At 42.4% G+C, this 25,342-nt stretch overlaps 1 protein-coding gene across 2 annotated transcripts in view; it reads left to right on the top strand.

Annotated features, from left to right (window-relative positions):
- TRAPPC12 (trafficking protein particle complex subunit 12) overlaps positions 1-25,342 on the top strand; it is a 92,402-nt gene that overhangs the window by 18,825 nt on the left and 48,235 nt on the right. The window contains exons 3-5 of one of the 2 annotated variants that reach the window (XM_075861146.1): positions 3,770-3,886; positions 12,587-12,700; positions 19,362-19,500. In XM_075861146.1, the coding sequence (XP_075717261.1) occupies positions 3,770-3,886; positions 12,587-12,700; positions 19,362-19,500 (370 nt within the window). The remainder of the gene's footprint in view (positions 1-3,769; positions 3,887-12,586; positions 12,701-19,361; positions 19,501-25,342) is intronic. The other variant, XM_075861145.1, reaches the window with a different exon arrangement.

Genomic DNA, 25,342 nt, shown 5'->3' with positions numbered 1-25,342 from the left:
TCCGCAGAAGAAGTAAAAGAAATTCATACTTACCCGGCAGTTGCCTTGGTGACGCGTCTCTCTCCTGACCTCCAGTCCGACCTCCCTGGATGACGCGGCAGTCCATGTGACCGCTGCGGCCTGAGACTTCTATGGGCCTGCCATTACGGCCTGAAATGGGACATGTTCTATATTTTTCAACGGCACGGGCACCTTCCCGTAAGCAAACGGGGAGGTACCCGTGGCCAATAGAAGTCCATGGGCCCGTAAAAATGTGCTGTAATTACGGGCGTTTTTACGTTCGTGTGCATGGGGCCTTAGGGTATGTTCACACACTTAGCAAAAAACTTTTTTTTTTTAACGTGGACGTTTTTCAAAACGGCCGCGTAAACCTCCCGTCGAAACAGAATGCAGTTTTTCCCATGAAATCAATGGGCAGATGTTTGGAGGCATTCTGCTTCCGATTTTTCAGCCATTTACGCCCTGAAAAACGGCAGAAAATAAGCCGTGTGAGCATACCCTAATAAATGTATAGTTCAATGTAAATTAAATAGATGATCTAATGTAACTCCACGTCCGTACAACATAAGTAAAACCAGTTACCTACCCTTCAATCTTCCTAAAGCAAGATACAACAAACCTTGAGGCTGGGTGCGCACAGGGCCGATACGCTGCGTAAAAGTACACCATGTATCTGTCCTGGAACCCACAGGGAATTCTGACCGAAAAACCACACCGAATTGTTGACCTGAAGAACCACACCAAATGTGTTTTCGGGCGGAATGTCTGCTGTGGAAACCAGTACTGGGGGGAAAAAATTAAAAGGTTACTACTTCTCCCTGGGCATTGTCCTAGCGTCTTGTCCCACTGCTCTGAGTGTAGCCCAGCCTCCTGGGATGACGCTGTAGTCCATGTGATCGCTGCAGCCTATGATTGGGCTTAAACATTATCCCAGGAGGCTGAGGCACTCAGCAACGCATTCCTCTGTTCGATGACAACACCTGGGGGTAAGTAGTAACCTTTTTATTGTTAAACCCAAAACTTTTTTTATTTGTGAATTTTGCAGCATAATTGCAGTTTTTCTGCTGCAAAAAAATATATATTTTTTGCCTATTTATTACGGGTTTTTCATTTGAAGTCAGTTGGGAGAACTTGCAACAAGAGAGCAGTGATTTTGAAGCATAAATTGACGCTGGGGGTTAAAGGAATGCAATGCAGGTGAATTTATGAACGGTTTATCGGCAGATTTTTATTCCGCGGTGTATGGGTGAAATCTCATCCACTCTGCTGCTACTGTAATACATAGCGGGTTTTCCCGCAATGAAATCTGTTGCAGAAAATCTGCAGTGTTTTTATTCTGTGTGTGTGTGTTTATCCTGAAGCAGATCTGTCACCACCTATGCTACCCGATCTGATGGCAACATATAATGGAGTGCCAGATGTGGAGCAGAACCATGTCTCTCTTTTTTTTTTTAAATGACTCACAAAAATTAAAACAAAATAAATCCTTTATCAAAGGGTATGTTCACCTTTACAACCAATTTCTCATTATTGTTCCAATGCGTCTAAAATGAAGCAACTTTGAAGATAGTCTTATTCGAAAATCTCCTATCATTTTGGGTCTACAGCTTTTACGCAAACCCATGTGTCTCCATGGTAACTGGATACATACTACTTTCCACCTGTTCCCTAATTCATAGTGACATACATTGGGTAGGTTATCAAGAAAATGGAGATGGATAGGTGATAAATATGTGATTGGTGGAGCACCGACCACTGGGACTCCCACCGATCACAAGAACCGGCCTACTTTGCTGTTCATGGGAGCCCCATAGGAATGGAGCGGTAGTGCGCATGCTTGACCACTGATCCATTCATTTCTACGGGGCTGTCGAAGTTAGTGGAATAGTAATGGCCAGTTGTTGATTTCAAGTGTACATTTCCAGGAGGTATTACAGAGGAACAGAAAAATGTAGTTCTAAAGAGGTTCTGTCACCAGATTATAAATTCCCTATATTGTACATGATTCGAACGGCGCTGTAATGTAGATTACAGCAGTGGTTTTTTTTTATTTAGAAAAACTATTATTTTTTACGGAGTATTGACCTATATTAGATTTATGCTAATGAGTTTCTCAATGGACAACTGGGCGTGTTTTACTTTTTGGCCAAGTGGGCGTTGTACAGAGGAGTGTATGAGGCCGACTAATCTGTGTCCTACACTTCTCTCCATTCATTTACACAGCACATAGCGATATAGCTATACTGCTATGTGCAGCCACATACACACACTATAACATTACTGCAGTGTCCTGACAATGAATAGACATTACCTCCAGCCAGGACGGGATGTGTATTCAAAATCCTGACCACTTCTCTGCACTCATCTGAGTTACAGCATAGCAGGCGTAGTCTCGCGAGATTATGCTGTAAGCTGTCATTTACAGCGAGATCTCGCTGTGCTGTGCTGTAAATCACAGAAGTGCAGAGAAGTGACAGGATTCTGAATACACATCCCGTCCTGGCTGGAGGTGATGTATATTCATTGTCAGGACACTGCAGTAGCGTTATAGTGTGTTTATGTGGCTGCACATAGTGATATAGCTATATTGCTATGCCCAATGTAAATGAATGGAGAGAAGTGTATGACGCTGATTGGTCACTGATTGGTCAGCATCATACACTCCTCTGTACAACTCCCACTTGGTCATATAGTAAAACACGCCCAGCTGTCCATTGAGAAAGTCATTAGCATAAAGCTAATATAGGTCATAACTCTGTCAAAAATGATCGTTTTTCTAAATAAAAAAACACTGCTGTAATCTACATTACATATTATTTTAAAAAAGTCATACCGTACATAGACACGAGTAAATTAAGTGTAATATTAGGAGCGACAGTGATAAACTGATGGAGGCAGAGACTGTCTCACACTTCCAAAGCTGTGTGTGTGTGTGTGTGTGTGTGTATATATATATTATGCAGCAATGTCTTCTACTGTCACAGGAATGGAGTACTTGAACTCTTTATTTATATATAGCAAGAGAAAAGTTTCCGTCAGCAAAATTTCCAATACAACCTGTCATTGAAAAAGCACAAATTCTACCATTTACGGGAAAACTTTTGCTTAGCTGGAAGTTCTGCATACTCTGTGTCTGGGCTGCTTTTATTTAGGGGAAGACGTTGCTTAAAAAAAACTATGTATGATTTTCCTTCCTTTCCCAGTTTACTTGTGAGGGCTCGGGATTAGTGAAGTTATGTCCTCAAACTCAGCCGTTAGCTCCCCCCCCCCCCCCTCCAGACCGGTCAATCCAGTTATGACCAGAAAGTTGGACTTGTTTCTCCAGGGCTTACCCCCCAGTGTTAGGCCGCGTGCACACGACCATAGTTTTCATCCATAATTACAAATTGGGTAATTACGGACCCATTAATTTCTATACGCCATAGACGCCTTTCCGTACATATCCGAATGTGTGTCAGGGCCGTAGAAATGATCTGCAATATATAGAACAGGTCTTATTCTTGTTGCGGCACGGACTCGCCCATAGAAGTCTATGGGCACTTCTGCAGTTGTGGACGGCTGAGGATGTGCATATGTATTGACGGACAGTAAAAACCCTTACGGTCGCGTGCATGAAGCCTAAGTTTCCTTTGATTGTCTTGTTCTTTCTGCTGCCTCTTGGTTATAGTGACATACAGCTTGTACGTGGACAGACATGAATTTGAGTTGCTCCCATAATAAGCCATTTGTTGTTCTATCATGTGAATAGTAAATGTTGTACTTGTTTCAGGGCGATGCAGTGAGGGAACTTATGCTGCGCTTCCTGGGTGAACCCGCTGCCATGAAACGACAGGTCCTCACCGCCAACTCTGTAGAACAGACCTTTCTGGGGCTCAAACAGCTTCTTGTAAGTATCGATCTGTCTGTCAGAGCTTATCGGGTCAAATTTTTATCATTTATGCAAATGTTTACCTATAAAATCTATATTTTTTCAGACCTTTCTGGGCGGTTAGACAATTGATTCTAGCAGTGGCCTGCTCTTTGAGTACCCTAACTTTAAAAAAAAAAAAAAATCCTTATGGTACAACTGGACGTGAATCGGCCCAGAAATATTAATTGGCACTCAATTGATGTCAAAAGTGACAAGCCGGCATTGGATGCAGAGTGTGTGTGTGTGTGTGTGTATATATATATATATAATATATATTAAAAAAAAAAAATCAATTCTAAAGCACCATCAGTAATGGAAATTAAAGGGGTTTTCCAGCCATTAAAAATTAATGGCCTGTCCTCCGGATAGACCATCAATAGCTGATGGGTCGGGGTCCAACTTTCGTCGATCAGCTGTTTTGAAGGGGCCGCAGTGCTCACTGTGGATAGTCAACATGCATTTAGTGGTGATTCACAGGTGGTGTAGCCTTTTCTCCCATTAAAGTGAATGGGAGAAGGCTGCAATACCTGTGAATAACTGATAAATGCGTGTCGACGATTCACAGTGAGCAAGAAGAAATGAAGGGGAAGCAGCGCTCGTATGAGTGCTGCGGCCCCCTATAAAACAGCTGATCGGCGGGGGTCCCGAAAGTCTGACCCCAAACCATCAGCTATTGATGACCTATCCTGAGGATAGGCCATCAATTTTTAGTGGCTTGAAAAGCCCTTTAAGCTATGGAATGCACTGAAACAGACGTGGATGTCTACATCGGCGCCCCACAGCACCAATTTTGGGGCCACCGTAGGGTAGCGATGCAGACAGCCAACGTCCGTCTGACCCAGGCAGTATAGGCTAATAGATCACGACTTATTATTATAAAGCCGTTTATGACCGTATACAAATGGAGAGCATCAAACATTGAGTTACACCGCCTTGCCAGGAGCGATGTTACATATTCTGCAAACCCACAGAGCTCTGTATAAGCGGTGTGTTTGCTGCTGCGGTGCTAACCGCTCTGTGTTGCTGATAATCGCATACTGATACTTACATCCTGAACGCTATCCAGCGTGTCCGGATATAGCGCTAGCCGGTTCCTGTTCGTGCCATGTATGAAGTGGCAGAACGGCACCTAAATTGAATTGATGGATAGTATATTGTGCCCCTGCCTCCTATTGCTGAACCATTTGAGATTATTGTTAAACTAAAAAGCACCCAACGTGCGTTTTCCCGGCGTTCCGGCTTCTTTTACGGGTACTTAACAAAAATAATTCTTTTTTTATAATTATTTCAATAGTTCATACTTGGAGATACCACACTCTTTTCCCTACTATTCCCTTTGCCCCTTTCCCATTTACCAATATTTCATGACGTCCTTCTCTGACGTCTTGCGTCAATGAGTTTTTGACTACGGGCTCCCCTTTCGCTGTTTGTTTTTTTTCTACCACGCTATTCTCGTTATACTCTAGTAACTGTTGCATGAGAGAACCACACAAGGTCGGCAGTTTATGAATTATTGGCCCGGGCTAGTGTAGCACCAATGACCCTGTTCAAAGTCGCTGAGATCGGCCTTTCTTTTTTTAATTTGTGGATTTACATTGAAATTGATCCATAAAACTTGTTCGCTTTATTTTATGCTGCACTCTGGGGTCAAGGGTCTTTCCAAACAGAACAGGGAGGCTCCAATTGTGATAGGGCAGGTGTCTCTAATGCAGTGGCCATTCCGTGTAAAATATACAGTACTGTTCAAATGTTTTTTTAAGCAGTTGTGGAATAATGCTGTTAAAGAGGCTCTGTCACCAGATTTTGCAGCCCCTATCTGCTATTGCAGCAGATAGGCGCTGCAATGTAGATTACAGTAACGTTTTTATTTTTTAAAAACGAGCATTTTTGGCCAAGTTATGGCCATTTTCGTATTTATGCAAATGAGGCTTGCAAAAGTACAACTGGGCGTGTTGAAAAGTAAAAGTACAACTGGGCGTGTATTATGTGCGTACATCGGGGCGTGTTTACTACTTTTACTAGCTGGGCGTTGTGTATAGAAGTATCATCCACTTCTCTTTAGAACGCCCAGCTTCTGGCAGTGCAGACACAGCCGTGTTCTCCAGAGATCACGCTGTGACGTCACTCTCAGGTCCTGCATCGTGTCAGACGAGCGAGGACACATCGACACCAGAGGCTACAGATGATTCTGCAGCAGCATCGGCGTTTGCAGGTAAGTCGATGTAGCTACTTACCTGCAAATGCTGATGCTGCTGCAGAATCAACTGTAGCCTCTGGTGCCGACACGATGCAGGACCTGTGAGTGACGTCACAGATCTGCACTGCCAGAAGCTGGGCGTTCTGAAGAGAAGTGGATGATACTTCTCATCAGAACGCCCAGCTAGTAAAAGTAGTAAACACGCCCCGATGTACGCACATAATACACGCCCACTTGTACTTTTACTTTTCAACACGCCCAGTTGTACTTTTGCAAGCCTCATTTGCATAAATACGAAAATGGCCATAACTTGGCCAAAAATGCTCGTTTTTTAAAAATAAAAACGTTACTGTAATCTACATTGCAGCGCCTATCTGCTGCAATAGCAGATAGGGGTTGCAAAATCTGGTGACAGAGCCTCTTTAAGTAAGAATGCTTTCAAAAATAGAAGTCGTGTGTTTGTTTTTTGTTTTTTTTTAAATCAATTCACAAAATGCAAAGTGAATGAACAAATCTAAATCCAAATCAATATTTGGTGTGACCACCCTTTGCCTTGAAAACCGCAGCAATTCTTCTAGGTACACCTGCACACTGGTTTTTGAAGGAACTCGGCAGGGAGGTTGTTCCACACATCTTGGAGAACTAACCACAGATCTTCTGTGGATGTAGGTTTCCTCTAATCCTTCTGTCTCTTCACGTAATCCCAGACAGACTCGATGATGGTGATGGCTCTGGGGGCCATATCATCACTTCCAGGGCTCCTTGTTCTTCTTTATGCTGAAAAGTATTTTTTAATAACCTTGGCTGTATGTTTGGGGTTGTTGTCCTGCTGCAGAATAAATTTGGAGCCAATCAGATGCCTCCCTGATGATATTGCATGATGGATAAGTGTCTGCCTGTATTTCTCAGCATTGAGGACACCATTAATCCTGACCAAATCAGTCACCTGTAGGCTGGATACAGTCAGATTTCAGGTAGTGGGTTACAAGCTGTGCCGAATTACTGGAAGCAGCCACAGGGTACAGGATTTCGACTGGTCACGGACATAGGATAGGATACCGACTTAGCGCTGGGATAGTGGACAGAGTTCCTTAAATAGTGCTAGATGTTCAGGAATAGGCTGGGGGCGCTAATCCTGGTGCGCGCACACTACGGGTCCCAGAGGCAGAGCGGGCCGGGCTGCATATTCGTGCTGTGCAATACATTAGAAACATAGAATTTAACCCCCTCCGCCATTGGTTCAAATTGGAGCAGTTGGTCTTTTTTAGGGAAACAAAAGTTCAGAAACGTGAATAAAAGCATTTGTATCCCTTTTTTTTTTTTTTTTGTTTTTTTGTTTTTTATTCTCTATGGGTCAAGGTAACAGCAAACACATGATCTGTGTTCCCTGCATGTTCCCATGTACACATCACTGATAAGTGATCTAATGTTGATCTACACATTCGGCAGCGCTGTAGATGTGAATGGAGCGGTGGCCGAGCGTGCAGCTCCATTCCTATGGGGCTCCCAGGAACGACAAGGTAAGCATCATAACTAGTGGGGGTCCCATCGGTTTCCGTAACTGCCACTCCCTACTATGGGAGTTACGCTGTTTACATCACTCACGACCATATATCCTTTTTCACGGTCGGAATTCACGTCATTCAGCCGCAACACAGAGCGGCTGAACAGGGTTTAGGGGGCCCCGTTCTAAAGATAGGTGCGGGTCCCAGAGGTGGGACCCGTATCTATCTGACATTTATGACATATCCTGTGGATATGTCCTAAATGTCTCTCATGGGAAAACCGCTTTAAGATGGGAATACTCCCTTAAACGTTTGACCTGTTGATATGTCAGAGATGGGAATACCTCTTTAAGGGGTTAGAAATGGTAACCCACTGTATTTTGTGGATTAAGGGTATGTTCACGCGCTGTGTTTTCAGGCGTATTTCGGGGCATAAACGCCCCAAAAGACGCCTGAAAAAACAGTAGCTAAACTCCTACAAACATCTGCCCACCAAATTCAATGGGAAAAACGGCGTTTCGTTCGCATGGGGTGTTTTTTACGCTGCTGGTTTTAAAAAAAAAAAAAAAAAAAAGGCACGTAGAGAAAACCGCCCCGTAAAAAGTAGCATGTCACTTCTTAAGCCGTTTTTGGCGCTGTTTTTCATTGTCAAAAAACTGTTTTCGGCTTAAACTGCTGAAAATCAGATTTCTTTTGAAAACCGCTCCGTCGTTTTCAGCTGTTTTTGACTTTGCGTGTGAACATACCCTTTAACTTAAAGCGTCTTGTAGCTGGCTCCTAACATTTGGAGCGAAGTTTTAGACCTGACTAAGATTTGCCCATATCTAATCAATATGGCAGTCACCAAAGAAGTACCACGGCCTACAGAATACACACGTGGTGGAGCCTACAAGGAGGAGAATAAAAATATATAGTCAGCGGAAAGAAGTAGAAGTATTTATACTACTGCGGTAAAGAGTTTTTTTAAAACGTTTTTCTTTATCCCCCTTTTATCCTTTGTTCCCTATAAAGAATTATGGTAATTGTTCTGCTGCTTATGTGGAGGGCTAGAAACATACAGTATGCAAGAAGGGGTATGGCTACGAAATATAAAAAAATCGGCCTTGAGTCGTGAGTGCGCCCGGGTATACAGTGACCTGGATTTGATGTTGACTGTATTGGTGTGAGGCTCACCGCTGTGTGTAATTATCATTTATTTGTTCTGTGCTCTATATTTTTTTTCCTTTTGTTTGGGGTGTATCGAGCCCTGCTGCGTTTTATGCACTCAGTCATAATCGGGAGGCCGCTGCAGCGTTTCCTGTAGTATGTATTGAAATACAGCCGTCATTACTACTCGTGTGATACTTGACTTTTCTATGCGGTTTCATTATTCTTGATACCGGTAATGATTAACGCCAAGCAAGTTTTGTGTCTTATCGATAGATGCTGCTTTTGTTTTAAATTGGCCATTTGGGCTTGAATATTTTTGATAAAGTTCTGCCACTTTTGGGATCCACCTTAAATCTCATAGGGACAGACCAAACGTTGGCCAATGTCTCATGCCAGGGGAGTTTGGAGCTCTGCCTGTGTGGTCTTATTTCAAAAGATAAGTGGGTCCAGAAGTGTCACTTATCACCTTTCCCCATAGCTATAACATGACCTGTGACGGAGCCCAAGAGAGTTGGGGAAGAGCAATCACTCAATATCCTCCTTGTCCATGTCCAGCTCTGAAGGAGTTTAGAAAAAAAATGGTGTGTATTTTATTCTTTCTTCAAAAGGGGTGAGCTGCAATACCAGATACAACCTATTGACAAGGGTGGTGCTGTTTCAGGAAACCCCTTATACCCAGCGTATCTGTCCTGGAACATGCAGGGAATGCCGCCCAAAAAAATGACCATATTGTAGTACAGATTTTTTGGTGGGTTCTTCGCTGTGGTAACTGTGCTAGGAAAAAAAAGTTAATACTTGCCACCTGGAATGTTGTCCTAGCTATGCGTCCTCCGTGCAGCCCGGCCTCCTGGGATGAAGCTGTAGTCCATGTGACCGCTGCAGCCTGTGATTGGCTCTGCAGCAGTCACATGGGATAAAATGTCAACCCAGGAGACCGGGCTGCACTCAGAACGGAGGAATACGTCGCTATGACAACGCCCAGGGGGGAATATTAACTTTGTTGTTTTTGTTTTTTTCTGATTTGCTATTTTTGCGGTGAAATTGCAACATTTTGTTTATTTTTTGCGAGTTTTACCTTCACATTAAATTCACTGTGGAAAACCTGCAACTAAAGAGCAGCGATTCCGCAACATAAATTACCATGCTGCGGATTAAGAAACCGCGCCGCAGGTTAATTTACAATCCTTTTCTCTGCAGGTTTTGTTCCCGGGGAGTGTGGAATGCATTTGTTCAAATCTCGTCCACTCTGTTGCTACTGTAATACGTTGAGTATTTTCCGCAATGAAATACGTTGCGGATAATTGATAGCGTTTACGCCTATCGCGTTCCTACCCTCTGTTTTTCTGGGTGTCAGATAGTGATCTGAACTGGATAAAAACTGAATAGGAAACTGGCTTGTCTCAAAGTGTCTCCAAATTCTTGAGTCCGGAAGAGCGGCGGATTCCTCTGACACGTCTCTTCTCCCTAACGGCACTTGTATTCTGTTGATGGTTTGGGAAAGACCATCAGAGCCATTTGGCTAATAAGTAGATGTGAGGGAATTACTGTAAGTGCAGTCCTCTAATATATAGGCGCAGGCAAGGTGAACCTTCAATTGAAGTTGTGCATTTACATATGGCTGCGATCCATCGTTTTATACTTGGACAGGACGGAGCCGGACTATATAAAGCTTTTAAACCTAGCACGCGTCTTCATATCATGTGTTAATCACCCGTAGCCGTATCTGTCAAGCTTAGAAGGGTCAATTGCTGGGTTGGCGCTGAGCAGGGAATAGATGGCTGCAGCAAACCGGTAAAAAGCTTTTAATGGTATAATGGAGAAGCTCTGCACGCTCATTTCTATAGCAGAGGAACATTGCAGGAAGGGTTAATAAATGCATTTTCCAGAGCCGTGCCAGTGTGCTGTAGCAGCGTAATTTATGATGGAGAAGTATGTCATGGCTGGTGGAGGAGGACGTTTTAATCACCGTAATGGTGTCAAATGGAGAGTTAATGGCCCCCTTCGAGTCTTTGTTTCTGGGGGGGGAACGCGCGCAGGTACTGTTAGCAATGTCTGGGGCTTTCCCATGCAGGATGAAGTGCATGTTACTGTAGTTCCACCTTTCGTTCGTAGTCCAGGTATGCTGTTGGTGCTTTTAAATTTTAGTTTTTTGGAACGTTACATAGATTTATGCAATACGTTGCTTTTGTATGTTTATTAATGAATTTATTTGTAGTGGAAAATAGAACAAAACAAATGTCATAACAAAGAAAAAAAAAAAAAACTTGGGCACTGTTCACATTAACATCATGGCTTCCATTTATAATTGAGCCCTGACTTATATGCTGGATCGAATCCTTGTTGACCACCTTGACCTATGACGGCAGGAATACTGGAAAAACCTGACAAACTAGCAATGACATCAGTGTGAACAGAGCCTAAAATAAATAAATAGGTTTGATAATGGGATTCTTTGGTTGCTATGGGCAACACTGACATTTTTCAGACTCCCTAGTAGAGCGCCTATGGCATTGGCAAGCGCTCTCGTGTCCTGGAATAACTGGTAACACGACAGCTGCTGCGTACAGCGCTCTGTTACCGTCAGATAAAGTAACATTAATCATCTTTTCCCCACAACAGCCATGTAGAGAACAGTGTTATTATTTGTGCTCAAATAAAGATCTTCAGATTTAAGCACACGACCAGAATGTGGATCCGCAATTATGGATAAAATACGAACCCATTCATTTCTATGGCCCACGGACACCTTCCTGCATATGTACGGGTGTAGAAATGACCTGCAAAAAATAGGGCATGTCCGATTTATTTTTATTTTGTGGTCTGTGCTCCTATACTTTATAATGGGAGCATGGCCCGTAATCACTATAAAAAAAAATGTGTGTGTGTGTGTGTGTGTGTGTGTGTATATATATATATATATATGTATATATATGTGTGTGTGTGTGTGTTTTTTTTATACAGTGATTGTGGGCACGGACGGGACATGCTCCCATTATAAAGTATAGAAGCACAGACCGCAAAATAAATAGAAAAATAGGACATGCCCTGCTATAGGGGTTGACATCCAGAGTCGCCACCCTGCAATATGAGGATGGGAACACTTCATATTGGCATAGCTGGGCATAGAAGTCAGGATTCTAGGACTGATAAGTGGGCATCACTTTGTGGGTTGTTGGTTGTCCCTCTTTAGGGTCTACGTTCACACGGTCGTAACTCATTTTTATGCTGCAATTTTGTGAAAACTGCAGCACTGACTGCACCGTGTGAATACAGCTATATACTTCTATAACTTGGGAACCAATGACCACAAACTGAGATGGGATATTCCTCGATTAAAAAAAATTCTATGTGTATTTGTTGTCAGAGCCATATATTATGTCCCCATTATCATCTTTATAAGGTTTATGAATGTAAATACCATTTATTTATGAAGTCAAGTTCTCTCTCTGCTTTTTTTCTGAAGTTTATTTCCAGGCATATGAAAACATGAAGCGTCCTCCATTACATATGCAGCGTGTTCCTGTTTTACCCCCCAGTAAAATGCTGGCCATTAACATCTCTGAATATGAAGCGGGTTTCCAGTTTCTAATATTGTTGGTGTCTTGTGCTCGCTCTAAATGGCGCCTCGCGCTTGGCTTCACTTACTGCCTAATTATACGTACGGCTTTGACAAATGACATCCCTGGCTTTTCTGGCCATCTTTACTGACCTTGTCATCATTACTGATGACTAGATCGAGCCGCTTCAAGCAAATGAACCAGCTGAGCTTTTTATTGGCATCGTTTATTAGTTACCATTTTCTGTTCTTTTTTGTTCTTCCCACAGAATAGTAAGAATTGGCGGGCGGCAGTCGACCTGAGTGGGAGGCTTCTGAATTCTCATGGGCAAGGATATGGCAAGAGTGGTCAACCGACCAACCACACCACTGACTCGCTGCAGGTGAGAATGCTCTTTATTGCCTTGCCGACTGCTTTTTCTCAGCCAGTCAGATTCTAGCAGTCATATTTTTGCTGTGCTCAGGGATCTGATTGTTTGGCAGTAGCCGCTCCGCCATGTTTTTTTCCTGCACTGGTTTTCATAAATGAGGCCCACTTCAATTCACATGTTCTTTAGGTAAAAAGTGACAGCGTGTGTTTATCTTTTTTTAAATGATTAAAAGGGTTGTCTGAGATTTGCAAAATATCAGTTTTTGTTTTATTTTCCCCAAACCTCACCAATCTCGTCCATGAGCTGTGACTGATATTGTAATACCTTAGTCTATAGACTAGAGTGGCGCTATTTTTTTTGGAGGAGGCACAACCCTTTCTTCTAATATCAGACTGCACCTTTAAAGAGGCTCTGTCACCAGATTTTGCAACCCCTATCTGCTATTGCAGCAGATCGGCGCTGCAATGTAGATTACAGTAACGTTTTTATTTTTTAAAAACGAGCATTTTTGGCCAAGTTATGACCATTTTTGTAGTTATGCAAATGAGGCTTGCAAAAGTCCAAGTGGGCGTGTTTAAAAGTAAAAGTCCAAGTGGGCGTTCTGAAGAGAAGTGGATGATACTTCTCATCAGAACGCCCAGCTAGTAAAAGTAGTAAACACGCCCCGATGTACGCACATAATACACGCCCAGTTGGACTTTTACTTTAAACACGCCCACTTGGACTTTTGCAAGCCTCATTTGCATAACTACAAAAATGGTCATAACTTGGCCAAAAATGCTCGTTTTTTAAAAATAAAAACGTTACTGTAATCTACATTGCAGCGCCTATCTGCTGCAATAGCAGATAGGGGCTGCAAAATCTGGTGACAGAGCCTCTTTAAGTCACCATTCGCTAATATGCAGTCACAAAGGTTTTGCACTCAAATGACTGACCAGTCAGAGGTCCTGAGAACAAGGAAGTCCGGATCCCTTTTTCCAGCAGACCGGTGGACGTGAATATGTTCTCACCCCGTGTTAGTGAATTGGGGATACAGAAAAGCGGAGTGAGCACACCTGGACTCTTTTCATATCTCTATTCACTTTAAAGGAATAAGTGACCACACCCAGCAGTCCGACCCCCAGTCATCCGACATTTATGTTCTGTTTATACTCATTATAGGCATTTCTGGTATAAACACTCTTCAACCTACAATTTTACGTTCGGAAATTGCTTATAAAATGGTAGTCTGCTATTAGTCAGCCAGGCAGCATACACAGGCAGGTTTATATTCGACGGAATGCAGGCTGCTGTAAAGTTGATTTCCCTATGGCTTCCATTGTTAGGGTGTTTGTGATTATAGGACTAAATCGGGGAATTGCTGCACAGACTGTTAGATGAACACTTGGCAAAGCACTTCCATATGGGAGCGGTATAGCACCCTTTAGTTTAACCCTTTATTTAATCTGCCCTAGTATCATGTTTTCTTTAACGTAATAGGCATTACAAAATGAAGGTTTTAGAAGTCTTTTGGCGTACGATAAAAGTAATTTGTTAGTGGCGGTCACTATAACTGTTGTATGCGTTTGAAGGTCACTTTGGGATGTTGCATCGTGATCAGGTTCTAAGCTGTATCGCCTTCCTTCACAGCTGTATGAGTTGTATTCGGTTTCATCAGTGGATGATACAGGTTGGTGACTTTTAAGGTATAAGACTTCTTGAGTATGTGGATGGTACATGGATTTATGTATTTATCTCGTTCAGTGGCTCAGGGAGTCTCTTCAGATGACCTTCTTAAATCCACAAAATACTGGTAGTTAAAACCTACGGGCATAGCAGCAGGAATGTTTTCGTTCCTCTGGTGTTCAAGTCAGTTTCCTCCTGTTCTGTTTTTTCTTAATTGTCCCAGAAACATACTGGAAATTAGTAAATCCGCTCACTTGTGCTTTTCGTACCTCCGATTTGAGTGAAAACCGTTATAGTGCAGGAGTGTGCACTATAATAGTTTTTCTAAATCTCTTGCATTACCAATACCGATTTTGCTTCTAGCAGCCGCATGGATTGTGAAAAGTCTGTGCTGCCGACCACTCGTAACTCTTTAGTGGGAGACCGCATCTTACTCGTCTTTATGGCTCCCATATGCAGAACGGCTGCCAGCACTGTAGAATCCTATAGCACGAGTGGTAGTTCTGGATACAGGAGCCATGGAGATGAGCCGGACGCTCTGTCTCATGAGGAGTTATGAGCAGCCGGAAGTACAGACTTTACACAGTCCGTGTGGCTTCTAGAATAGAAATCGGTAAATACAACTGATTAAGAAATATGATTTATATGGCACTATAATTAGTTTTTTCACTGAAAGTGGAGGTACGCTTTAATTATAGTTTAGTGCTAGACAAAAGCTCTCTATAATCGTGATGATGGTAGCGCCACCTGCTGATACTGATGTTAGTCACAAGTAGCCCCACTGTACGAATTTGCCTCACACGTAGCTGGAGAATTTTAACATGACAAATTCAGTCACTAGAGCTCCTGTTATGGTGAAATGAAAAAACATTGTAACCATTGTCCAGTACCAAAGTTACACCTTACTAAGGTTGATACTAGTGAGTTTTATCTTTTGCAAAGAGAACTGCCGGGTACGACATAATCCATTTAACAGGGTGTTTAAACTTTTTTGTCTCATGAAGACAACTTCCCTCCAAATACCCTATTAAGGCGTATGAACATCAGAGAGGGGGTTCCCCCATTTAGTACCCACTTTTGTGCCAGAATAGAGAGACACTCTGGCAGAGGCATTCATGTATTACATGGACAGCAATTTATGTGAATGGCTGCCATGTAATACAACATTTCCCCTTCAGAAGCCATTTCATGGGAAATGTCTGGCTGTCTATGGAATCCCCTAACAAAATCAGCTGGAGGTGTCGGGCGTACCTGCTCCCATATGAAAGCGGTGGGTCTACTGTGATAAGACAACATTTTTTTTTTATTTTATTTTTGAATTGGAGGATTCCTAATGCTTAAAAGGTGATTACGTTTTCAGCAAATAGTTATTAATCGTTGAAAAGCATCAGTTATTAATGAAGAAAAGTTATGCGATTTTCCAATATAATTTCTATATAGATTCCTCATGGTTCCCATGATCTCTGCTTGCTGTCATTCAATAAGAACTTTCGTTGTTTACTTTTTGAGGAGAAGATTCTGTCCTGGTCATGTGATGGACACACAGGTGCACGGCTCGTTAAAAGCTCTAGGCCGCATCCTATAACTGTAACGATATATATTTGGATGGGTATTACCCCCGTACAATTTATATATAATATATGTCGGAGTAACTCACACTAGGTGTACACCACCGATTGTCAATATATGATTGAAGGAACAGGGGGAGTAGGAAAAGTAGTGTGTTTCATAGATGTAAAAAATAAAAAATACTTTATTATTAAATTGTTATTAAAAACAATGTTGGATGTAATTTACGTTGCGCCAAAGTCCCCTAGATTGGCACAATATGACAAATTATGTCTAAATTAAATTGCTCCAATTCTATAGTAGTATATTGATATAGACGACTGACCTCTCAGTGTTGGTGAGAAAACAGTCAATTGCAAGCAAAAAATTATTATTAACGTTCCTCCAACGGGCTGTAGATAAAGCCCAGCGATGGGGAAACCCCTACATCAATCTTGCTGCAATGGGTTCAATGTACATGCATATAACTGCATAGATTGCATGCACAAATATCCTGTGTGAGCAGACACGACACAGCAGAGTCGAAACCGCAGCGTGCCAGCAACTACACAGGAGTAGGAAAGGAACAAGCCACAACAAGTGACAGCACTGTTGAATTGCCTAGATAGTGACCTGTGAATGATGTATCAGCAAATACTCTGCTCTGTCAGGCAGTCAATGACTTGCGAATCACAGCTTGTGTGTTATCATGTATGTGTATCTCAGCATAGCAGAGTTGAAACTGCTATGCTGTGACAGCTCTGCAAGGGGGAGTAACAGATCGGCCGTGCTCCCGGACGGGCGGCCACACAGGCAGTGTGCCTGAACAACGAGCACCAGTGCCTTGCAGGGGTGAGTACTCTGCCTGTCAGGCAGTTAGTATACTGAAGCACAGTTTCTTTATTATTTATTATGTAAGTTGAGCTGCCAGGTCATTCACACACACGTGGTGAGGGCTGGGGGAAGGAGAGCCGCTATCAGCTGTCTGTGTACGGACTTTACTCACACACAGCTCGGCTCCGTTCCCCTGTGCAGAGCAAACTAAGTCAGCTGCCCAGCGTGCAGCCTCGGCAGGCCATTGTCCCTAACTAAAGCAGATATTCTGCAGGGTAGATGGTGAATAGAACTGCTAGTAGGCAGTACGGAGCAATATTAAGCATCCAACATTGACAGTGGTATTAAAAGAACACCCGACGCGCGTTTCGCCGGTACTTCCGGCTTCTTCCAGGGGTGGTGACCGCCGGAATCAGAGGCCAGATATGCAAAAAAAATTCCTGATTGACAGGAATGGTGACCAATCCAAACTTTTAATACCACTGTCAATGTTGGATGCTTAATATTGCTCCGTACTGCCTACTAGCAGTTCTATTCACCATCTACCCTGCAGAATATCTGCTTTAGTTAGGGACAATGGCCTGCCGAGGCTGCACGCTGGGCAGCTGACTTAGTTTGCTCTGCACAGGGGAACGGAGCCGAGCTGTGTGTGAGTAAAGTCCGTACACAGACAGCTGATAGCGGCTCTCCTTCCCCCAGCCCTCACCACGTGTGTGTGAATGACCTGCAGCTCAACTTACATAATAAATAATAAAGAAACTGTGCTTCAGTATACTAACTGCCTGACAGGCAGAGTACTCACCCCTGCAAGGCACTGGTGCTCGTTGTTCAGGCACACTGCCTGTGTGGCCGCCCGTCCGGGAGCACGGCCGATCTGTTACTCCCCCTTGCAGAGCTGTCACAGCATAGCAGTTTCAACTCTGCTATGCTGAGATACACATACATGATAACACACAAGCTGTGATTCGCAAGTCATTGACTGCCTGACAGAGCAGAGTATTTGCTGATACATCATTCACAGGTCACTATCTAGGCAATTCAACAGTGCTGTCACTTGTTGTGGCTTGTTCCTTTCCTACTCCTGTGTAGTTGCTGGCACGCTGCGGTTTCGACTCTGCTGTGTCGTGTCTGCTCACACAGGATATTTGTGCATGCAATCTATGCAGTTATATGCATGTACATTGAACCCATTGCAGCAAGATTGATGTAGGGGTTTCCCCATCGCTGGGCTTTATCTACAGCCCGTTGGAGGAACGTTAATAATAATTTTTTGCTTGCAATTGACTGTTTTCTCACCAACACTGAGAGGTCAGTCGTCTATATCAATATACTACTATAGAATTGGAGCAATTTAATTTAGACATAATTTGTCATATTGTGCCAATCTAGGGGACTTTGGCGCAACGTAAATTACATCCAACATTGTTTTTAATAACAATTTAATAATAAAGTATTTTTTATTTTTTACATCTATGAAACACACTACTTTTCCTACTCCCCCTGTTCCTTCAATCATATAACTGTAACGAGCTGTGCACCTGTGTGTCCAGCATATTGAAAAGATTATATACGGTCTTCTACAAATATTACCTTTTTTTTATTTTCTGAATATTTGGAGCGCTGTAAGTTCTATCCACTGATAGAGAAGCCTTATAATTGCTGGTTTCTGATCATATTCTGAGGGCAGATGACCAACATGTCATAAAACACAGTAAGTGGGTACAGTTACATCATGCAATTTGCCAACCAGGTTAAACACAGCATTTCAGTAAGCTCCTTCCCCTGGCAAATCCAATACATATGTGTAAAATCTGCAACTTTCCCTCCATCGTGGCCACTTGTTTAGGTCATAGCCCTCTGGGGAACTTCAATGGTGACCTTATTGGTTGGAAGGCTTCGTTCACATCTGCGTCGGGACTCCATTCAGAAGTTCTGTCTGAGCTTTCCGTCAGGGGAACCCATGAATGGAATCCATACGGAAAATAGGTTTCCGTTTACATCACTATTGATTTCAACAGTGGTTTCCGTTTGTCACCGCTGTGCAGGGTTTCTGTCATTTTGACGGAATCTATACCATAGTCGACTACGCTATTCATTCCGTTAAAACGACGGAACCCTTGCACAACGGTATCAAAATGATGCCATTTGCACCGGATTCGTCACCATTGAAAGCAATGGTGATGCAAATGGAAACTTGTTTCCGTTTGGATTCTGTTCATGGGTTCCCCTGACCGAAAGCTCAGACAGAATTTATGAACTGAGTCCCGACTCGGATGTGAACGAAGCCTAACTACGCTTTTCCAGAAATAGATGTAAATACCTCAGATTTATTTCTGATGCTTTTTTTTTTACATTTTATCTGTGGGGCTAATGCTTTTTAATTACAATATAATCACAAATGGAGAGGCAATGATTTATACATAAAGCTAAGAAACTGCTCAGTTAAATTGAATAGAAGGAGACTGAGGAACATCCGTCATTGCCAGAGGCAAATGACACAAGGAGAAAAACACCAGTGAGATGCCATAATTTCAGGCTTGGGACAGCCAACACACCCTATAGTCGTGTAATGTTATAGAAATAATAAATAATGTCTGACCTAACAACCTATTGATGTGTTTTCCAGCTCTGGTTTCTGAGGTTGTCCTTGCTGGTGAAGCTCGGACTTTTTCAAAATGCTGAAATGGAGTTTGAACCGTTTAAAATCCTTGACCAGCCAGATCTGTACTATGAATATTACCCTCATGTTTATCCTGGGCGCAGAGGTAAGACATCTCTTGAAATGAAAAAATAGCAGGACTTTGTGTGTGAATACGTCCTATCCTTTTTTCCCACAGTATGAACCAACTACACTATTGGAGCGTCTGTCGTGTCCATATGAATCCATGCACGCGCTATGTCGCACGTTTTCAGGTTTTGGTTTTTTTTTTCATGTCAAAACGTGCACGTCAGACATACATTAAAAATATGTCAACTGAGCCTAACAGACCTGAAATAAGAAGCTTTGCAAAACACGACACAAACATTGTAAAGGAGCTGTCCAGCATCTCTGCTGGTGAGTAGTCCCGGTGCGTGGAACATCATGAGAATTAATGGGATCGAATCCTGACCGTAAAATACTATTAATCTGAATCCTTATTCTATGTTAGGATTACACTTGGAAAAAGATATTTAAAAGACAAAAGGACATGCCGTCTAGAATAGGGATTATCCAGGATTAGAAAAACATGGCTGCTTTCTTCTTAAAGCCGTGCCACACCTGTCCACAGTTTGTGTATTGTACTGCGGCTCAGCCCCATATTTTTCAGTGGAGCTGAACTTCAATACCATACACAACCAATAGACCGGTGTGTCGCTTTTAGAAGTTCTCAACCATGTTCTTATAATCCTGGACAACCTTTACGTGAGCACAATGTTATTATTCTAGTAATAGTAAAGCTAAAAAAAAAATCTGCGCCATCACAAATCCACAGGAAATCTGCATTATTCAATACATATGGATTTCACCCCTATTCCCACAAATAGTGATGCGGAGGCTTCCACTGTTCTCAGGGCAAGGGAACATCCTAAGTGCCACCCTGATACTATTCGTGTCACTCTGGTCCTTATGACATCACATGAGGTTGTATCGATACCATTACGGCACTGAGGGGGTGAGGGACCAAGATAGGCAACTTACTCCATCCCTTCCCTATGGTTCCTATAAGCCGTATTATATGAATCCCTGGAAATCCGCTCCCCCCCCTCCTCCAGTTCGCTCGTCTCCTGCTGGAAGGCAACTGTCTAGAGCAGAAGCTCTCCCCCACTGCCATTAGCCATTGCCAGTCAAAATGGAAGGGACCAGGAGAAAAAGATGATTTCTACCAGACTGTTTCATTCTTTTCTAGGTTTAGTGATCATTTAATTAAATCCTTTTTGTGCACCCACCATTTTTATAAAAGGCATATGCTGTCGTTTTATCGACACCTCTATAGTTGGTCTGTATCATATAGGTTTCTAAGAATAATTTGGTTACAGAGGCAATAAATGTGCATTTCTGACACGTGCACATTCCTCTCACAGATAGGTGAGGGAGCCTCAATAATAGCGGGGGATCTCTTTCTGTCACTTTGATACTGCAGGGGAAAAGCTCCTTCACCTAAAGTGCCCATTTGGGAGCCATTGCCTTTTCATTTGTTGAATTTGCATCTTCCTTCCCTTTATAATTACTCGTTTTCCCGGTCTGCTTTTTGCGAGTGCTGCACAAGAATCATTTGATTTTCTGCTCTCTCTCATTCATGTGCAACCTTCAGCTATTCCTCATCCTGACAATTCAAAGGCTCTGTATTCATGTCATGTGATAGAACAGCAAGTCATTCTTGTGTCTCTCACTTTCTTACTGTATTTTCCGACTTCTTGTTGTTTTTAAACCTCTACATTTTTCAGAGCGAATTATCTGGTATTGTAGAACCACCGCTTCCAGCAAATTCTATAGCCATTCTGGATGATGAGATAAATACGCTCCCTTCAACTCCTATATTCAGAGCTGTATTCACGGAGAATGGGGGGGGGGGTGGGTTTGCAATATTGGAGGCACGTTACGTGCAACCAGCACTTCTGCGTATAGTGGGTGACTACTAAGGACTCCACAGGAACCTGAAGAATCGGCATAGTCACCCACCGGCTGAGGTGTTTTGTCCGAGACGACCGTTTAGATGTATTCAATACATTACATCAGGGGTTAGCAACCTTCAGCACTCCAGCTGTTGTGAAACTAAGATTTTGGCTGTCAGGGCATGATGGGAGTTGTAGTTTCACAACAGCTAGAGTGCCAAAGGTTGCTGAACCCTGCGCTACTTAGCAAACTACACACAAAACGTTATTCACCAAGATGTAATAAATTGTTAACCGGTTACCTTCTAATAAAATTAGTATCCACAAAACCTGTCTCAGGAATTGAACTTATTTCCCCATAAAATAACAAGCTGCATTAGGCTGTTCCTCTGTTATTCCTCCTGGAAATATATGAAAAAACTGGGTGTTACCATTATCCTTGTCAGTGGAGCGTGTCCCAACGTCTGACACTGTCCAATCAGTGCTGATTGACAAGGGGAATGGCTAAAACTAGTCCCAGACCCGGATGTCACTATAAATATCAATACCTATACCAGACTGTGAAGACTACTAGTATATCCAAAAAATGAAACACACATAGCACAAGTCATGTACCATGACAATATAAAATAAACTTTATTGAAGTGTACATAACACATTGGCCATCAAAATATAAAAACAGTATAGCACACAGTTAAAAAGCAGAGTATGGAGGAGCTGCGTGAATAATCCAATATATATACTACCACAATATGAGCATCCTGTGATGTGGTAACAAGTGCCGAGAACTATAGAAAAAGTAGTCATATAGATCAATATTTAGACAACTGAAGCAAAAATAGATATATTATGCACCTGACAGAAGAGCACACAATTGTGCATACATATGAAAGTACACGGCTAGAGCTACAAGTTGCACCCAAAACAATGACCATGCTTTATAAATAAAGGAGATTGCACAAACCCATGGGTTGCATAATGGATCACACGCAGGATCACGCCACACTGACCGCCCCCGACGCGTGTTTCGCCGTCAGCTTTCTCAAGGGGTACTGACCGATGGGATCGTGGTTGTTTTAAATATAGAATGCACAGGGAGGGGAATACACAAATAGCCAATCGATAAGCAGTGTTCACAGCATATGAGGATCAGCAATCACAAATAAGATTGCACCTACCATGCTGCAGGCACCATTGATGTGCACAGACGACGAAAGCCGCACTCGTCTCTGCGGACGCCATCACACCTGCTTGGCACATGCGCACCGGCGGTGATCCGGAAGCTGTGCCACAGACTTCAAGTACGCACTGCTCATGCGCGCCGCAAAAAAGCTAAAGAAAGGGGCTAGCATCGCCATACTCATTATGCAGGAAAGGGTTAGTGGCCATCTTAGAGCCTGGCAAATATGCCAGAAACCCAAACACGGTATAAAGGTCATGTGCAGCCCAGGGATGCCGTATATATATCACTAAGACAATCTACCCCGGGGAAGAATAGAAGAAACATCGAAGTGGTAAAACACAGTTAATACATTAGACGATACTCCCGAATACCAAGGTATCTCTCAAGGCAGTTGATACATTATCACTAAACGACTATAACACGCACATAAAAATCCCATATACATAAACATGAATAGATATACATACATACATAAATACACAACATCAGTATTCTACACATATTTATACATCACTGTAAATAGTACCATACAATTAAAAATTCCACTTTATTTTACAATAAATGCAATCATAATAAAGATATATATATATAAAATGTACCCTCATATAATAAATCGTGTAAATACAGTGAAAGGGGAGTGGATAGAGGGGAGTGAACACACGTGATAGTGAAAAAAAGTGAAAAGAAAAAATAATTAGTTTAAGTTATGTGAAAGAATAAATGAGCACAAATTCTATAGCCGTTCTGGATGATAAGATAAATACGCTCCCTTCAACTCCTATATTCAGAGCTGTATTCACGGAGAATGGGGGGGGGGGGGGTTGCAATATTGGAGGCACGTTACGTGCAACCAGCACTTCTGCGTATAGTGGGTGACTACTATGGACTCCACAGGAACCTGAAGAATCGGCATAGTCACCCACCGGCTGAGGTGTTGTGTCCGAGACGACCGTTTAGATGTATTCAATACATTACATCAGGGGTTAGCAACCTTCAGCACGACAGCTGTTGTGAAACTAAGATTTTGGCTGTCAGGGCATGATGGGAGTTGTAGTTTCACAACAGCTAGAGTGCCAAAGGTTGCTGAACCCTGCGCTACTTAGCAAACTACACACAAAACGTTATTCACCAAGGTGTAATAAATCGATAACCGGTTACCTTCTAATAAAATTAGTATCCACAAAACCTGTCTCAGGAATTGAACTTATTTCCCCATAAAATAACAAGCTGCATTAGGCTGTTCCTCTGTTATTCCTCCTGGAAATATATGAAAAAACTGGGTGTTACCATTATCCTTGTCAGTGGAGCGTGTCCCAACGTCTGACAGTGTCCAATCAGTGCTGATTGACAAGGGGAATGGCTAAAACTAGTCCCAGACCCGGAAGTCACTATAAATAGTTGCATATACTGTGTAACTAGTTGAAAGGTGTATAACTTGAGGCATATCCTTAGATGAAGACCGAGCCGTTCCTACTGGTCCTTCAAATTTTCCAGTGTCTGAAAGCCCTCCCAGGACTCTGGTGCAATTGTGCAGCCCCAATAGCTACGCCTCTGGCATAGTGGTAAGAAGGTGGCATTGGTAGAATATATCCGGTATAGAATCAGAAAGAACAGATCTCACTAGAAGGAGTGGGATAAGAAGGTCTAGACTGTTGCAGTTCAGATCACGTCCGAAGTAGAGTTTAGCATTGAATTCTGTAGGAGATAGGAAGTCAATATATAGATTGCCAGAGAATAGCAGTAGGGGGAAATAAGATGGATGACTGACAACCACATTCATTATGGATAAGAGTTTAGGGTGGACCAATGACCATTGGCAGCAACTTTGACATTACATCAATTAGGGCCTAAATTAGTATTTTTTTTATGTCTTGGACGTGAAAGCAGTAGGTATCTCATCGCTTCTTCAGTAACCACAAGCTCAAATGAAACATTTCAATACAAAAGTTAATTTTCACAAGTTCACAAAAAATATTTGCTTTGAATAAAATCCTATTAGGTTGTTCAGAAATACAATAAAAGGTCTCCATTTTTTTTCTAGAAACAGCGCCACCCTTGTCCTTGGGCTGTTTCGGGTATTGCAACTCAACCAACCGCATTCACAGCTCAGGGACCAGAACAAAATAAACATTGCTCCATCACATCTAAGATTTATAATCCGCTGATTGTGGTTTTTCATGTTGTATGCAACTTCAGGATTGGGTGTACTGTCCATAATTTGCTTGCTATGCAAAACATTAGAGAACCACTACAGCAAAGTTTTATTATTTTGCCTATATAGTGCAGAGTAGACTATTATTAAAAATAATGTAGAGGCTCCTGTGTATGCCTTGTGTATACCTGTTTTAGTTGATGTGTCATTTATGGGTTGTCTGCTATCTTGGTTTCTTCTTCCCCCTCATGCAGCCTACATTTCCCATGATGCTTTTGGCTTTGCTTAGGAGGAGGAATCTCATCACAGTGTACTTGCTCTGCTCTGAGGTCCTTTTTTAAAGGGGCTTTGTCACCAGATTATAAGTGCCCTATCTCCTACATAATCTGATCTGCGCAGTAATGTAGAGAACAGTGGTTTTTATTTTGAAAAACGATAATTTTTCCGCAAGTTATGCTAATTAGTTTCTTAATAGACAACTGGGCATGTTTTACCTTTTTACCAACTGGGCATTGTAAAGAGAAGTGTATGACGCTGCCCAATCGGCGTCATACACTTCTCTTCATTCATTTTTCGCTGTAATCGCAACACATCTCACGAGATCATGCTGCGCTGTCACATACTACCACATTAACTTTACCGACGTGTCTTGAGAGTGAATAGACATTGCTTTCAGCCA

This window comes from Rhinoderma darwinii, chromosome 4 (assembly GCF_050947455.1).
Source record: "Rhinoderma darwinii isolate aRhiDar2 chromosome 4, aRhiDar2.hap1, whole genome shotgun sequence".
NCBI classification, from domain to species: Eukaryota; Metazoa; Chordata; class Amphibia; order Anura; family Rhinodermatidae; genus Rhinoderma; species Rhinoderma darwinii.
The sequence above is the reverse complement of the archived record's forward strand: the minus strand, read 5'-3'. Positions and strand labels throughout refer to the sequence as shown.